At 40.8% G+C, this 17,701-nt stretch overlaps 1 protein-coding gene across 4 annotated transcripts in view; it reads left to right on the forward strand.

The window, feature by feature from the left end:
- The first annotated feature begins 208 nt into the window (after positions 1-208).
- LOC113024789 (zinc finger protein 638-like) overlaps positions 209-17,701 on the forward strand; it is a 34,376-nt gene continuing 16,883 nt past the window's right edge. Inside the window, exons 1-7 of one of the 4 annotated variants that reach the window (XM_026172126.1) lie at positions 211-448; positions 9,026-9,121; positions 9,238-10,927; positions 12,977-13,038; positions 13,993-14,022; positions 14,623-14,813; positions 17,209-17,316. In XM_026172126.1, the coding sequence (XP_026027911.1) occupies positions 9,596-10,927; positions 12,977-13,038; positions 13,993-14,022; positions 14,623-14,813; positions 17,209-17,316 (1,723 nt within the window). In that variant the 5' untranslated portion in view covers positions 211-448; positions 9,026-9,121; positions 9,238-9,595. Of the gene's footprint in view, positions 449-8,391; positions 9,122-9,237; positions 10,928-12,976; positions 13,039-13,992; positions 14,023-14,622; positions 14,814-17,208; positions 17,317-17,701 lie in introns of those variants that run through there. The other 3 variants (XM_026172127.1, XM_026172124.1, XM_026172125.1) reach the window with 3 other exon arrangements.

Consider the following 17,701-nt stretch of genomic DNA (forward strand, 5'->3'; position numbering starts at 1 on the left):
AGTATGAAAGAGGCTGTCCGGTTTGTGTTTATGAAGAAGAAAAGTAAATGGAGTCCAGTTTATGACTGACAAATGTTTCTCACACCTCTTTCATCACACCAGCTGAAAGCAAAGAGTGCTTTAACAGATGTGTGTGTGGGGGGACTTTACTGTCCCTACTGGTCTGAATGCGGCATTGCAGTTTATCAGCAACAATATTTTTGAGAAACACACTCGGTTTTGTTGCTTTTGGTGAGATACAGATTTAACACAATGCACCCAAATTACTATTATGAATATTTTTTGAAATATGGTTAGAGGTAAGGGTCAGGTTGCTTTTATTTTGAAAAACTACGGCGGAAGCGTTTCCCGTTGCAGCCGATGGCGGAACACGGGCAAACACCAACTGGCTAAAGAGGATTCACGGTTTTCGACAAAAACAAAGACTAACGTCAACTCACAGTGAAAGGTATTTATTCAGATGCAGGGGCGTGTTCTGGAAATTGTATCGGTGGTTGTTCGTGTGACGGAACTGCTAGCATGCTTTCCAGTAGCAGACGTTAGCAGGTCTGCTAGCTAAAAACCAGTTAAAGCCAAAATGGCTGGTATGTAGCGAGACTCAGTGTTTTCCCGATTTTCGTTAGCACAAATATAGTATTCCGTTTACTCCAGCGCAGCCTGTTGTATTCCATTTAGGGACTCGATTGATTGTACGTCTGCACCGGTGTGTAAGCGGTAACGCTAAGGGTAAATAAGGTAGCTGTTCCCGGTTCAGAACACCAGCACCTCCCTGTGTAGGCCCTGCAGCGCGAGCGGATTTCTGCGCACCGTGCAGAAAATTCACGAAGTCTCTGTGGGGTTGTGAAAACCAGAAACATTAGACTACAAGACAGACATAAGAAAATATGCTCGCCCTGTGCATTCTGCATGTGCGCAGTGCAAAGGCCACATTGTCGCACTTGAAGCTCTGACTGGACGTGTCCGGAGGATTGTGCGCTTTCAGTCCATCTGCACCTGAAATTGCGGATAGTTTCACTTTTAGATGGTCAGAAAAGAGTGCTGCGTGAAATGACGAGGCGTGGCTCCTGTCCGAAATATCAAGCTGAGATGTCGATTTCTCCCAAAATCTACATTTGTGGAATCAGCAGCAGCTGTAAAAATCCTTATAACATATCTGCTGTGGGTCCCACAGGATCTTAGCTCGGTGGTGGTGTCTCCGTACTCGGCACAGGTGTTTCTGTATACTATGACAACCACTTGGTTATGGCTTTCCATGTATGTCCTGCATGCTAGCATCTTGCACCCTGCTGTTATAAAGGATGAACACCCTACAATAATGCAAAGAAAGTATAGAAATCCCAACAATCATCATAATTTATTTATATAGCACTTAAAAAACACACAAGACCAAAGTGCTGAACAATGGAAGTATCAGAGATGCAATAAGAATAATAAATACGATAAAATAATAAACACAGTAAAAACACTAAAATATGTAAAAGCAGTACCCTGCCTCTCGCCCTATGACAGCTGGGATAGGCTCCAGCGCCCCCCGCGACCCTGAAAAGGATAAGCGGAAGCAAATGGATGGATGTAAAAACAGTAGAATATAATAATCATATGACCCCCTGTGAGCAAGTGCTTTAGCAATAGTGGGAAGGAAAAAATTATTTTAACAGGAAGAAGCCTCCAGCAGAACCAGGCTCAGGATGAAATGTGTGGCTCGTTCTCTCCACGGACAGCACCCTGTAGCACAGAGGGTACCTTTTCATTATCTGGATTCATTTACACTGACAATGTTGATCACATGAATGAAGTGCTCCAGGCACATCTAACCAATCTGGGTGTTTCATAGATCACATGACTCTTCTTCCACAGAAGATTGGTCATATCTACTTCAGAGACAATATCAAAGGTTGATGAGAAGTCTGTAAAGACTTCAATTGAGTTTTATTCATATTGTGCCGAATCACAACTTGTAGTTATATGTGTAAAGTAAGACCATACAGTAACTGAGAGAAAACAGAGACAACCCCAACAGTCAGATATCCCCCTATGAGCAAGTGCGTTGGCAATAGTGGGAAGGAAAAACTCTTTATACAGGAACAAGCCTCTGGCAGAACCAGGCTCAGGCAGACTCTGCTGCAGCCGGTTGGCTCCCAGCAAAGTGAAAAGATTTGATGGTAGAGCAGGGCGATATGGCCAAAAATATTTATCACGATATATATTTGAAAATTTGTGATAACGATATAACCGACGATATAATTGATGCGAGACAAAATACAACTCCACAACATTACTAGCGCAAAAAGACAACCTTCCATTTATTTTCACTTAAACAAGAAGCTGGTTTTTATGTACATTAAAGCTTCATAAAAATGTAACAGTGCAAATGCAAATTCCTTGCTGAAAGTTTAACCAAAAGGCATTTCCAGTAGAAATGGGCTGACATATCCTGAGCATAACCATGTATAATATCCACTGAAGTTAAAAAGAGGTGCTTTGCAACATTAAACTGCAGTGTGCAGTACGCATTTTTCGGACCATAAGGTGCACGGGATTATAAGTCACATTAAGCGAAACAAAGCAGTCAGATAAATCAAACTTTATTAAACTCATTCTTCTTGCTTCCTCCACTTCTGTACCATTGATTCATTAATGTTGAATTCTCTGGCAGCTGCTCTATTCCCATGTTGTTGCAGTATATTAATGACTAACCTCGTATAGTGGATGGATTATCTCAGTTGTTCTCCTGACTGAAGTTTGGTCCGTTTACAGCATCCTGCCATGCGATTGCATTTGTCTCTAACCATGAAGAACCTTCACGTTAACTTTTATAAGTGGAAAAGTGTTAGTGTTCGTCCTCCAGCTTCACTGTTTATGTTATGCTAACATAGCTGTGTCGCTAGCGATCACGTAGCACATCATTATATACCAGCTAGCCCAACTTCAGTAACCCTACAAACGTCACTGCTGTTTAGTTTCCTGTCTTCATTTATGTTGGAAGTGATAGCAGAGCTGTACGTTTGATTTTTTTCAGAAATCTCTCCGTCAGAACATGCTATATCATGTTTAGGTAACTAGCGAAACTAGCGAGCTAACTTCCGCTAGCTTCCTGCTAACTTCTAACTCCGTTAAATGTAATAACTTTTGTTTTCATGGATGCCTGGAAGTTAAACTTCATAGTTACACCTGGTAAAGCAGCAATGCTGATCGTTTTATTAAAGATGAAAGAATTTAGACAGTTTTTAACGCTCAGTGATGCTGCAGTGTTCGTTTGAACTGAGGAATACAGCGTTTAGGACCCAGATTACTCCCAGATTTAAGAGCATCTTAGTCCGACAAATACGACAATAACGACGGCCGCTTGCATGTTCTGCAAAAAAATGTGCTTTGTTGTGTATCTGACGGACAAACACCAAACCAGTTCCACATCACTGAAGTTGCACCATTTTTACAAACCAATTCTGGTTCATCTGTTTCACTCAACAATCGGCCATGTGCGTATGAAAACAAAGGCACTGCGCATGCGCGTTTTACTCCCATTCTATCGCGATATTTAATTTTCCTATCGTTGCCTAACATTATACCGGTATTACCGTGAACGGTATAATATGGCCCAGCCCTATTTGATGGATTGAACAGGTGTATTTCATCCTGTGTGAAAAACACTCATCGGCAGACTGGAGTCAAGTAGAACAATACTTTATCAATTGCTACACAAGTTAATGCACAGATATTTCCTGGAGAATGTGATACACAGTTTGTGTTTCACTCATTGGCTTCAGTAAGGTACAACACATCATATCTGTGTTTTTCATGTGAGAAGGGGTCCCCTTCACCAAAGGCGTGAAAACACAAAGGAAAGAGACAGTGCTACCTGTATCTGGATGTCATCCTTTTCCTCCTTAAGTCAGGGCTCTAACACACAAAATGGGCTTAAAAGGCTGATTTATTTACAGTATTGTTGTAGTTACTGTCAGCAGATAATACAGACCCTCCCGTCTCCAGACAGTGGACAACAAGCTGGCTAAACAACAACAGCCGATATTATGTCAGCTAATGTTAGGCTTGAGGGTCCTAAAACCCACATTTTGCTCTGATAAACAGTTTGATTACATTCTCACGTTGAGTTTATTTCCTAAGTGCCCAAGTCCATGATGCCACTAATGCTGGATAACAGCAGCTAATAGTGTGCTTCATGGAGTGTGTAGCACTTTATTGTGTCGGCACTGTTAGACAGACACTGTGTTGGTGTGCTGCTTAACAGTGACTACATGACACAGCAGCTGTATCGGTCACATGATTTCTCTTGCACTGGTGCAGGCTTGATACATATGGTACATATCAACTTTGATTCCATAATTTTATTTTTTAACTTGAGTATCTCAGGGTCGGTTTGATGCTTTTTACATTTTATTTTAAGCAGTCATCAATTCCACGGAAACGCCTTGGATTACTGCACCTCTTCTAGCTTTAGGGCATGTTTCATAAATCTAACGGTAACTTTGTGTGCAAACTAATTTTTTTGTGCAGGGTAAGAATATTTCCATGCAAATATGAGAAAATACAGACCCGTTACAAAAATTAGAGTATCATGGAAACATTCATTTATTTCTGTAATTCCATTCAAAATGTTAAACTTTCATAGATTATAGATTTAGGGCCCACAACTTAAATGATTTTAAGTACTTGGTTGTTTATTGGTACATAATTTGGGCTTCCAGGTCATAAAACCCACGAAAACAGAATTAAAAAAAAATTCCGTTGAGTTTGCTGGCCAGTCAAGCACTGTGATGGCATGGCCATCAAACCAGGTTTTGGTGCTTCTGGTGTTATGGGCAGGGGCCGGGTCCTGCTGGAAGATAAAATCTGCATCTCCATACAGATCCTCAGCAGACGGAATCATGAAGTCATCTAAAACACTCTGGTAGACTGTTGTGGTGACCTTGGATTTAAGAAAGCAGACTTTACCAACACCTGTACCGGACATTACACCCCAAATCAAGACTGACTGTGGATATTTCACACTGGACCTCAAGCAGCTTGGGTTGTAATCCTCACCCGTCTTCCTCCAAACCCTTGGACCTTGATTCCCGAATGAAAAGCACACTTTACCCGAGGAACCCAACAGTTGTAGCCCATCTCCTGCATGCGTCTGAATGTGGTGGTTTTCGAAGCTGTGACTCCAGCCTCGTTCCCCTCTCTCTGGATCTCTGCCAGATTCATGAATCTTCTCTGTTTGAATTAAAACATTCATGCCCTGTAAAATTTGCGTTGATGTCTTCACAGTGTTCTAATTTTTTGAATTCCTGTTTTCGTGGGTTTTATAAGCTGGAAGCCCAAATCATGTACAAATAAACAACAAGTACTTGAAATTGTTTAAGTTGTGGGCCCTGAATCTATAATCTATGAAAGTTTAACATATTGAATGGAATTAGAGAAATAAATCAACTTTTCCATGATACTCTATCTTTTTGGAAAGGGTCTGTATTTGGTCTAATGTCATACTGAAAAATGGAGTCTTGTTCCAGATAGATCTAATGGCACTTTTCTTCTTTCATAATTCCATCAGTTTTGATGAGATCCCCAATACCACTGGCTAAAGGGTTGTAGGCTCCCAATTTTTTTTTTGTTATTTACTTTTTTTGACTATTTCAAAATATGCTGCACATCAGCCGAGATACACCTTGTTGTGTAAAACTTATTTTATGCCTATTAAACTATGTTACATTTAGCATTTTTATAGATTCAATTTGAGAAAATGGAACCAAGTTATGGGTTTTGTGGCAGCGTTCTAGTAAAAAAGTGCAGTAAATTAAAATTAGGTTCTTTGTTGTTTATATGTAGGCACAACACTGGTTTGTTCCACTAGTTAAGAGCCTTTTTTTATATTTGTGTGATTCATGTCAGCATCACGTGGATTAACAAAGAAGATAACATTTCTCTGAAAATAGTCAGGTACAAGAATTGGACTGAAAATAAATGAAAAAGCAGCCAGTGTCCAAAGAAGGACTTTGAAAGACCGACGTCAAGGTAGTCAGTAGGGCTGTTCGATATAACGATATATATCGGATGACGATATAAAAACATCTATCGTTTCATTTTATGCTATCGTTTGCTTCGTGGTGTCGTAAAATAAACTGTTTACAGCAATATTTTTTCATGGTTTTGATGGTCACTGCAGTGGCTACATTAATTTCTTAAAGTTCTCTCTTTCTCTTATATTTAATATAACCACACTACGGACGGACAAGCGCCTGTTTTTATGCGTTGTCGTTAGCAATAGGGCTGCTCGATTATGGCAAAAATGATAATCACGATTATTTTCACTGAAATTGAGATCACGATTATTTGACGATATTTATTTAACCCTTTAAGACCTACTATAGAACCAAGTCCACCAGAGGTTATATTATTTTTATTTATTTTTTTTACATGCTGTAGTGCCATTTGTGGGAGCATTTCAAGTTGCTATACATCAATACAACTGTTATAGCCCATATTTTAATAATATGTATGCATTAAGTGCATAGTAATTACATAAATTGCAAAAAAGTGCAATAAACTACAAAAAAAATTGAAAATCGCGTTTGTTTTGTTTACATATATTTCTACTTGGAGAAGTTTAAGAGGTTTATCCCTCAAAACTTTAAATACAAAAAAGTTGCAAAAAATAGTTTCCCACCACAGGAAATTTATTTTGAGTGTCTTCATAGTTTTATTTTGGAGATACAGCAATTTTTATATACTGCAGGAAAAACAAAAAACAATCCTATGATGCAAATTTGCAAAGAAAACAGCATGTGCCTCATTTCACTGTGGGAAGTGTTACGAACAGCTGATAGGAACGGCAAAGCGTGTTTCTGGAATATTATGTTTTTGTTCCTGCAAGCGCTTTTTATGCAGTTTTTGCAAAGCTAAATGTGGAACGAAACCGTGACCGAGGACAAGCTGATGGCATCAGATGTAAGTACAACTCCTCCGGTTTCATATGCAAAACAAATTATTGCGCTAGCTTACACGGTTCAGGTTCTACAGGGATTTAAAAATAGTTACGCAAAACGGAGCGTGCTGCTCTGACCGGCTTTAAAGGGTTAACAATGACTTTAAAAAAATAATATAACATAGTGTGCAACACCACTGAAGTTTTTTTTTTTTTACCTCTCTTTTCAACCAACGGCAGTCACTCTCCAAATAACTTCTGCTTAGCTTTCCGAGCTTCCCTCGGGTCCTCTTAATCAGCGGTCTCCAACCTTTTTTGCGCCACGGACCGGTTTATGCCCGACAATATTTTCACGGACCGGCCTTTAAGGTGTCGCGGATAAATGAGGGAGGGGCTAATAATCGGCTCAGTCATTTTTAATGATCGTTGAAAGCCCAGATCGTAATCGTGATTAAAATTCGATTAATTGAGCAGCCCTAGTTAGCAACAACGGCGGTAACACCATCGCGTGTCCGCTTGTTTATGTTCCACATAAACTTTCACAATAAAACTCAAGATCCTGTTGAGACTTTTCAAAATAAGTCTGCATCCATGCTGTGTCATGTTTTGTGTCAGGGTGTCAGTGATGTTGCAAATGTGTCCAATCCAGCAGTAAGCTTTACTGTCACTTGATATCGGTGTATCCATTTTGTTTTGTTTGTTTGTTTTGACAACTCAAGTTTCTGTTAGAGATGGAAAAATGTTGCGTTTGAAGAGCCTAGATTAGGGCTGTTCGATATAACGATATATATCGGATGACGATATAAAAATGTCTATCGTTCCATTTTACGCTGTTGTTTGTTTCGTGGTGTCGCAAAATAAACTGTCTATATTAATTTCTTCAAGTTCTCTCTTTCTCTTATATTTAATATAACCACACTACAGACGGACAAGCACCTGTTTTTATGCGTTGTCGTTAGCAACAACGATGGTAAAACCATCGTGTGTCCGCTTGTTTATGTTCCACATAAACCTTTCACAATAAAGCTCAAGATCCTGTTGAGACTTTTCAAAATAAACTGAATCAAGTGAAAAAGTATGCAGAGTGTTTATGGATGAGAAGCAAAAAAGAGCCGTCAGGTGCTAAAAAATAAACCTTAGACTCAAACGTTAGATCAGGCTTTTCCCCGCAGCACGCCGTGTAATAAATACTCACAAAGAAAACGGCGCCGTTACATTGTACGTCTAAAAATGTATCGTTTCATGCATCGGTTAAAACACTCGACTCCAGCTACACGACGCCCAGCTGGAAACACTTCAGCTACCCAAGATTCACAGGATTTACGGAAAATGTTAAATGTTTGTGATTTATATCGTTATCGGGACGATAGATGTCTTATATCGGGATAAGAGATTTTGGTCATATCGCACAGCCCTAGCCTAGATTACCTTTTAGTTTAAAAACTGCATTGCTTTTAAATAACAAATGCTCTCTCTGTCCCTCTCTCACACACACAATTTGGTTAAAGGTTTTTAAGATTCATTCAAAAACATTGACCTTGAAAATTTGGTCATGCTATTTACTATAAGGATCATTAAAGAACGCAATGCTTACTCATGCTGTTTAAAAATCCATTCAACCCGACTAGTCCATCTTGTTAAAGGAAGCATATTTAGTTTATTAGCTTTAATATATCGTGTTTGGATTTCTATAGTGCTTTTTCTAATCATACAGACTAATCAAAATGCTATACAAGTACGTTGTTGTTTCTGCTTGATCATGTTGACTCTTTCAGCAAATGGTAAGTGTTAATCCTAATTTCTAAATATTAGAATGGTGGGAGGTAAAACTGCATTATGCACTTGTAGGGTGATTTTGTTCTGTACATTTTACCCAGGAGATGACTGTCATTATAGCCACATTGCATTGTGTTTAATATATATATATATAGGAGGGTAATGATTGGTGCTTTGGATGAAATGTTCAGGTTTTTACCTGTCAGGTTAGATTAACATGTGTAGTGTTTAATTTGGTTGTTTCGTTAGTATTTGCTGTTTGGGGTCATCATTCTCACTGTTAGTTGTTTGTGCATAATGTTGCTTTGCTTTTCCATGACAAAGGAAAAGCAGGATGGGCGACACGCTCCACTACTAGACTTAAAGCTGACCAAATTTCTTAAAGTTTTCAAGAAGGCACCGCAAACACAGCGAGGACTGGTAAACTTTTTCAAGTGCCTGGAAGATAAAACAGAGACTTTATTTAAAAGCTGCTGTTGAAATGAAAAATGAACTCTCGTTTATTTGTAATAGTATATTTCTGCTTTTCACCTCAGCCTCGCTGTCCGTACAGACAGTAATTCACATCTTACTCCTGTCCTTAATTTGGAGCCCAGTGCAACATTCACCATCGCCGACACTACCAGAGGGACCCATTTCATATTTGGGCCTACGGCTGGTCTTGCTGGAGTGATAGCTCTCCGATTGGCGCAGGTTGAGACCGAGGCACAGATTGCTCTTCGGCAGCTTGCTGCTTTAGCCACCATCACTTTCGGCAGCCAGTGTCACAGCAACTGGTTTACAGCAGCGCTACCTCCTCACCTGGCCCTCCTGACTCTTTTCAATCGACCTCAGGCTGTGGGGTACACAAGCTATAAAACCTACAGAACCACACGGCCTTGTCTGTCTGCTGCCATGTATCACCAACACCCACAGGGCTCACAGCCATTTTCTAATGGGGGCAGACCACCACCTCGTCAGCCACCTCCGAATCAACATCAGACTCGCTCTAATATGCAGGTGATGGGTTTCCAGTTTCCTCGTCCGACCCAACTACCTGATGAGCTTGAGTCTGCACTGGCAATCCGGGGTGCCAGGGACATGGACCACCGCCAGATTGATCACATGACCCAACCAGATCCACACCAGAACCAAGGTTCTGGGACCAGTCAGCATGGAAACTTTGGCTCTAACCCAGTATCCCTCCCCACTGACAGTCAGTCTGAACACCACCAGAGAGTAGATTGGTCAAGCTACCAACCTCCAGCTAAACTGTTTGCTGCTCCTCCACCTTCTTCAAGTCATCAGTCACAACAAGGGGCCCAACAGCCTCAGAACACCCAAGCAGGACCAAGACTCTCAATTTGGACTCCATCTGTATGTGAATCTCTTTCGAACCAAGTTCGGCATGTCCATGGTGCCAGTGGGGAGGGTCCGAGTTTATACACACCAGAGAGCGCAGGAAGTATCTTGGCTAGCTTTGGACTTTCAAATGAGGACTTGGAAGTCCTGAGTCACTACCCTGATGATCAGTTAACCCCAGACACCTTGCCGTTCATACTCCGTGATATCCAAATCAACAAGTCAGGGAAACAGAAGACTTCGGCTTCCACTAGCTCATCCTCATTTTCACACAGCGCCCATGACATGCCATTGCCTCCTTCCCACTCGTCTGCATTGGCATGTTCTCATTCTCCAGAAGTGCCCAGCCTCCTTACTGTTACACAGACAGCTGGTAAAGTCATTGACTATGGGCATGCCAGTCGCACCAAGGACGAAAGCACTAACATGGGGAACTTCAAAAGAGAACTACTGTCTAGTGAACGGACAGTTAAAATGTTCCCAGCCTTGTCCTCTTCATCAGCTACAAAAGTAGATAAAAGTGAAAGACGGCAGGTTCATTTGGAACACACTGAACCAAGCAAGCATGGAGACAGTGACTATCGCAGGACGAGCAGCCTCCAGCGCGAGAGCAGTCATTCACCAGGGAAAGAACTTTCTCTATCTCCTAGATCCCGTGATCTAGACAGAGACTACAGGCGTGATGGAACCAAACAAAGACTGCCATCCGAAACGAGGAGTGACGTTTCTTCGAAAAGGTCCCTGTCCTCTTCGTGTGGGTCAAAACCACACAGCAGCGGCAAGAAGTTACCTACACCCACCATGATAAGTGATTTCTCAGCTGTGTCTCCAAAGGTGTATCCCCATACCTGCTCCCTATGCCACATAGTGTGTGACCAGGAAAAGGTGAGTGCCCTCGTGAATGCCCATTTAACAATGTCCAACAGTTTTCCTAAAAGAGTACCTCTGAGTAATAAATTGTAGTCCGCAATCTTCACCAGACAATTGTCGAGATGTTGTCTTTTATATATTTTTGCATGGATGATGTTTCCTATACACAAAAAAGGCAGAAATCATCAATAATTAAGCCAGATATTTGTACTTCTGACAGCTACACGTGGCCGTCACCGTCTTGGATATAAGCTGTTGTCACAGCTGAAGTTCCCTTAAGTGTTGCTAACATACCCTACCACAGGGATAAAAAGAGAACTGTGGAGGTACAAGCATCAGTAGGTAGGACTTAACAAGCTTTAAATAAAATTCATTGGGACTTCATGTGTTTCCCCACTTTAAAGAAAGCAATCCCACACTTTCAAATTACTCCGTTATATTTAATTACTCTTAAATATCAATGGAGTGCAGTAAATGGTTATTTGAAAACATAATTTCCTTCCTTAGGGATGATTAAAGTATTCTAAATGTTGTCACATCCTGTGAACTTTGACTAAGATGCCTCTCACTGACCAACTTTTAGTCAACTATTTGGGGACAGGTAAAAAAAAAAACATTGGTGATGGCAAAGCCTCATGGAGAATCCATGATGCTAAATCACAATAGTAATTAAATCGAGGTTTGTTTGTTTTTTTTGTTTTTTGCTTGTTTGGTTCTTTGACTGTTTGGGAAATCAACTTGCTAAGATGGCAACAACTTAAAGACCTATTTTTCTTTACTTCCTTTTGTCTCGTAATGATTTCATTGATACTTTAGAACAACCATTAGAGGTGGGGGTTGATGTGTAGTCATCCGACAGCATCTGCGTATCCTCGCCCAAATTAGGAGGTGCTTCCACAAACAGAAGAGTCAGACGTTTGGTTTTTCCTCTTCAGAAACCTCAGGGTCTTGTCACTACCAGGTTTTCTTCAAGAGAAGAGGCAACTGTCTGGTGAAGTTAAATGATTTGAAAGCGTTGCCACTATGGCAGGAGAAATCGGCTGTTTCTTAACTGTGAAACATGTTACTCCGCAAACTTATCAAAAGGTTAAACCTGGAACTGCTTTTTCAAAAAGTACTCTCCCGATTAGCTGTTTTATATAAAACTCCATCGAGTTATTGCTTAAACAGGATACTACTTCTTGGTTTTTTAATAGCTGTAGTAATAAGCATGTGTACTGAATAAATCCTTTTAAAAAGTTGTTAAAACTCAGGAAAATCAAGGATAATGAAATAATTCTTAAAATTACTACTGTTAAATAAACTCTTTTACTCAGTGCTTTAGTTTTTGGTTTTGTGGTGGGTATCCCTGTAGATTGTGTTTTCATTGAGACATCAAAGTTTGAAAATTGTTTGTACTCTGTCTTTCAAGCACCTCGAGGCAACTGTTGACATGATTTGGCGCTATATAAATAAAGTTGAATTGTCTGTAATCACCTATGTTTAGGCTTATAATTAATATAACTTTAAGAACCTGTATAGTTGCGAGACACAAAAACATTTCCCATATTTGACAGTTGGTTTAGCTTTTCTTAAAAAAAACACACAAAAAGACAGAATAAGTAAGGTGGAGACCATCTAATCACTTGGCATAATGACCTTTTTAAATGGTTGAATATATTCATTTTCATACATCCCAGGATCTAACAGGGATTCCACAGCATAGGAAAGTGATTGGTACATAAATAATGCTGTTCAGACCAATCCAGTGTCCGAAAAAGACATTGGATTGGTCTGAACAGCATTTGCCTTTTTCTCTGGCAGCGAGGAAACTTCTGTTAGTTTGAAGATGAGTAACTACACTTCAGATGATGGAAATAGAAGAGTGCAACCAGATAAACAAATGATGTCACTTCTGCCAGCATCTGTAACATGATGTGAGCAGAAAGACCAAATCACAGACACGGGCCTTTGCACACCATGCTGCCAGCTGACACAAAGATCCATTACGCAGAATTTACATTAAATTTCTTTGACTTTCTGTCTTTGATGAAGATTTGATGATTTTTTTTTTTTCTTTTCCAGGACTGGGTTAAACATGTTAACACTGTCAACCACACAGCTGCCTGCAGAGATCTGCGCAACAAGTGAGGAATCTTTAATGTGTTCCTGAAACCTTCTACCTGCAGTGTAGCAGGATAAACAGTGATGACTGGCTCTCTGTTGTGCTTTTTTAGGTGTCAGAAAGTAAGAAATGCATGCAAAGTTACACACATATTGTTTGTGAATTACTTTGTGACAGATGAATACCGGGCCAATAAGTTAAATGCTCTGTCATGTAAGTGGACTCCAGCTCTATTGGTGCTGGTGGTCAGGACAAAAAGAGCTGATACTATTAGAAAGGAAAGGCCAACAATCAGACGCTCCCCTATGACAGAGCATGTGGCAACAGCAGGAAGGAAAACTCCCTTTTAACAGGAAGTAACCTCTGACGGAACTAGGCTCCGGGAGGGGCGGGGCCATGTGCAGCGATCAGTTGGGGTGAGCACCAGTAGTGACCTTTCAGGGGAGAATACAGTTAGAGAGGGGAAGGGATGAGGCCAACAATGATTCAGCTGTCAAAATAATAATAATGATAATAATGGATTGGATTTATATAGCACTTTTCAAGGCACCCAAAGCGCTTCACAATGCCACTATTCAGTCATTCTCACATTCACACACTGGTGGAGGCAGCTACAGTTGTAGCCACAGCTGCCCTGGGGCAGACTGACAGAAGCGAGGCTGCCATATCACACCATCGGCCCCTCTGGCCAACACCAGTAGGCAAGTAGGGTAAATTGTCTTGCCCAAGGACACAATGACCAGGACAGAGAGGCCAGGGATCGAACCGGCGACCTTCCGGTTACAGATGCGATTCCCAACCCCCTGAGCCACGATCAGGACAATGACCTTTTAAACAAATACCTTCCAGGCTATTGAAGGTATTTTTCCTCAGGATATGATCGTCTCATCATATACCAAGGAAAAAGACCTAGAGTCTTGTATTTGATAGGTTCCTGACTCTCTTGATAATCTCATCTTCTTGTTTTTCTCTAAAGGTACCCTGGCTGGAAACCAAATCTGCCAAGGTCAGTCAGACCTGTCCTCTAATGGTTCTGTTTTTAGCTGCACAACCGGTGGAAGTCACTTTAATCAGATGGCTTGAAAAGGTTTCACATAACTTGCTAGTGTTTAAAAAAGGAGAAATTACTTAGAAATCGTGTTGCTTATACATTTGAAGGTGGTTCTGAATTGTCTTGTTCCATAAATGAGTCCATATGTGATGGATGAGTAAAAGTAATCTTCACTACAGTTTGCTTCCTTGCATAGAATGTGCTTTATTGGTATTAACAGCTTTATCAAATTGTTATTGTTCAGTATGGGCACTTGAACACTCTGTAGGGTTAACTATACACAACAGTGGAACCAGTTATAAAAAATCACATGTCTGTGCAGTATTGGCTGCTGTTAAGAAATTGAGGACAAATAGAAAGAAACAGCAAACAGAATTTCATGAAGCTCCTCCTGCATCGCTCTCCTGATCCAGATATGTGTCCCATCATAGAGCCAAAGCCCCCTGCAGTCAGAAACAGGAGCCTGACCTTTGATTGGGTCTCTCCATAGTGTGAGACCTGGCTAAAACGAAGGGTCATTACAACTTAATGTCTTTTTTTTCTTTCTGTTTCTAGTCGGAGTGGACGATATGGCAGCCGTGCTCTGTGGGATCCCAAGGATGGCTCTCCATCCCGTTCCATGTCTCACTCCCTGTCTCGTTCTCCAAGTCCTCCTTCAAAAAAACGTCGGGTGGACAGCCACCCATTCAGGCCACAGAGGAGGCGTAATTCCCCTCAGCGTTACCCACAGCAGACGCATGACACAGGTACATCTCATACCAGAAGGGAACATGATGTACACAGTTCACAATGTGTAACCACGCTGCACTCCTCTGAAATATAATTTTGTGCCATTTCAATTCAGTTTTTGTTATATACAGTGTTGGGACTAACGCGTTATTAAGTAACGCGTTACAGTAACTACGTTATTATTGTGGTAACGAGCACGGTAACTAGTTATTATGCCAAAATCAGGAACGCGTTACTCGTTACTGGGATTTAGATAGGGTCGTTACTCGTTACTTCGAGTGGTGGCTATCGCGGAGCTTCCACAGATTCAGTAACATTAGCAAGTGGTGGAGGCCAGCAGGTGGATGAAGGAAAGGGGACCCGAGGCGGCCGCCGATCCAAGTGTGAACTGAACCTCAGGTAAGAAGTTATGACCTGCAGTCTCTCTGGGTCAGATATGAACCAAGTTTAGGTGGAGTTTATTTTCGTTATTCTGACTTTTTCCGTACTGCGTGCTAGCTAGCATGACGGAGTTTCTATACAGCTGGGTGGTGCTATGAAGTTAATGATGTTGAACTTTATTTTGTTCATAAGTTATTAGAGTTGCCAACCGTCCCGTCTGGTATTCAGAGAAGTATTAGCGTTTCTTATTGAGGTGAAAAGGAACAGTTTGTCCCGTAATTCAGCTACAATGAAAAAGACACAAAGCTGGAGTTATTCTGTGTTTACGCTGCACAGCTGCCTCTTCTTTCATTCTCCCCCCTCCCTCTCCCGTTTCTACTTCTACAATCATGAAACTGATCAATGATCAGCTGATCGTCTCTCTTGTTTGTTTATTGCTCACTTTGCTCCGAAAGAGGAAACCAGCGGATGTCGCGCTAAACAACAGCAGCACGTTTAAGCTTGATCAGCTGTTGTTAGAATTTATTTAATATTAATTTCTAGTATCAGCTGATGTTTGCTGGAGCCACAGCTGTAAAGCTGCTGGTCATGATGTCGGTTTGGTTATGTGGTGAGAGGGAAACATGAAGATGAAACCAGGAGATGTCCTTACTGAATCATCAGAGCTGAACAGGTGATGGAGAAACAGGTTTACCTTTTAGGTGACATGAATGAGTTGAAGGGAAGTTATGAACTGTTTCTGAGAGACAAATAACACCAGCATCCTTTTCTAAGCAGCTGACAGCTGGTAACTGTGCAGGTGCGGATCTAGCAAAGTGTTGCCAGGGGGGCATGTAGGGCATTAACAGGGAAAGGGGGGCACAAAGAAATACTTTTCTTTCTTATTCTCATTTAAAATGTCTCGCTTTTAAAAAATAATTATCTGAATCTTACAACAAACGATTGATAGATTGATGCATATATACCATCAAAACAGTGAACATCACTGTCACAACAGTGTTTATTTTCATTCAAAGGCTTTATGATTTTTCCTATAATGGTGGGCCGGTCTCTAGTCAAAATGTCCGGGCCAATTTTTTGTCCCAGTCCAGCCCTGTATGCAGCTCATCTGCAGTCTGGTGTTACCTACATCTTCCTATTCAGAAGGCAGAATTTCTGAGTTCTGAGTACAATCGAAAGCACCACGACTGCAGTTTTTGTGTTGGATGTAAAAGGCGCACATGACTCTGTGACGTAGGCTAGAATCATGGCAGCAGTCAATGACGGTCCAGGCGTGGGATTTCTCTCGTGGAAATGTGCACATTATCTTTTTCTTTCTATTGGTCGGTGGCACAGTGCACTGTGGCAAGTAAGCAAGCTAGAAGACTGGCAACGTTATGGAAGCAACACATTAACAAGAGAATTCTGAGTAAAACCAAAGTTACTTTCCCTAGTAACTAGTTACTTTGAAAGTAACGAGTAACTTGAAGTAACTGAGTTACTTTTGAGAGAAGTAACTAGTAATGTAACTAAGTTACTATTTTAAAGTAACTTACCCAACACTGGTTATATAGCCCAAAATCACAACAGCAGTCACCTTTTAACAGCTCCCAAACTGAGTTCAGCTGTTCACTAATCAGTTTTTAGGTTTGGTTTTAAAGATGACTTTTGTTGCATTGAGCCGTAGTTTAAATGCATAGGCTCTAATTATATTGTATGGAGGCTTGGGGTGTTTATTTCCCACTAACAGGCAGCTTTTTATTTATCATGAGACCACTGAAGCATGGCCAAATGAAGAGAGGTGTAGTCTGTCTTAATTAGTGGATATATTTGGACTTGTTAGCCGCATAGTTAAACAAGTCAAATCTTTAATCACTTTTTAACTTTCTGGTAACAGTTAACAGGACCAGTAGCCTAATGAAATCCATTTACATAGATCAGATATGATGCAACCTGTGGCTTTTAAATAAGGTGTGCACTATGCTTTTGTTATGTATGAGGTGCTGTGCTGGAAAACCACTGACTTCACTCATCTTCATTTTTTGCATTTAGAACACAGGGATCGGTTGAAGTACCGCCACACTGGCTCACGCAGTCCTTCTAATATGAACCGAACATTCAGACAGTACTGGAGCGCCAGGAGGGACAGGGTTTCAACAGGTTAGTACCCCTGTGTGGTGGGTTTTTGTTTGTTTTGGTCAGAAAACACCCAACATATGATATATAGGGATGGGTATCATTTAGGTTTTATCCAATACCAGTACCAAACTGGTACTCTTGAAATGGTGCTGGTGCTCGAACCGGTGCTTGAACCGGTGCTTAAAGAATGGAGAACATAAAATTGGTCCAAAAACCTCTCATGTTCAGCTGTTTTTTTTTTAAAAAGATAACAATGTTAGCCTTTTCTGCAGCTATGGGGCATATATGGCATCACTCTTGGCTGGAAGCAGTGCTTAATCAATGGAAAAAACACAAACTTTGTCCAAAAACCTCTCATGTTTAGCTGTTTTCCACTTTTTCTTTGGTCATTTTAGCCTTTTTGGCC

The sequence above is a fragment of the Astatotilapia calliptera genome, chromosome 6 (assembly GCF_900246225.1).
Source record: "Astatotilapia calliptera chromosome 6, fAstCal1.2, whole genome shotgun sequence".
NCBI classification, from domain to species: Eukaryota; Metazoa; Chordata; class Actinopteri; order Cichliformes; family Cichlidae; genus Astatotilapia; species Astatotilapia calliptera.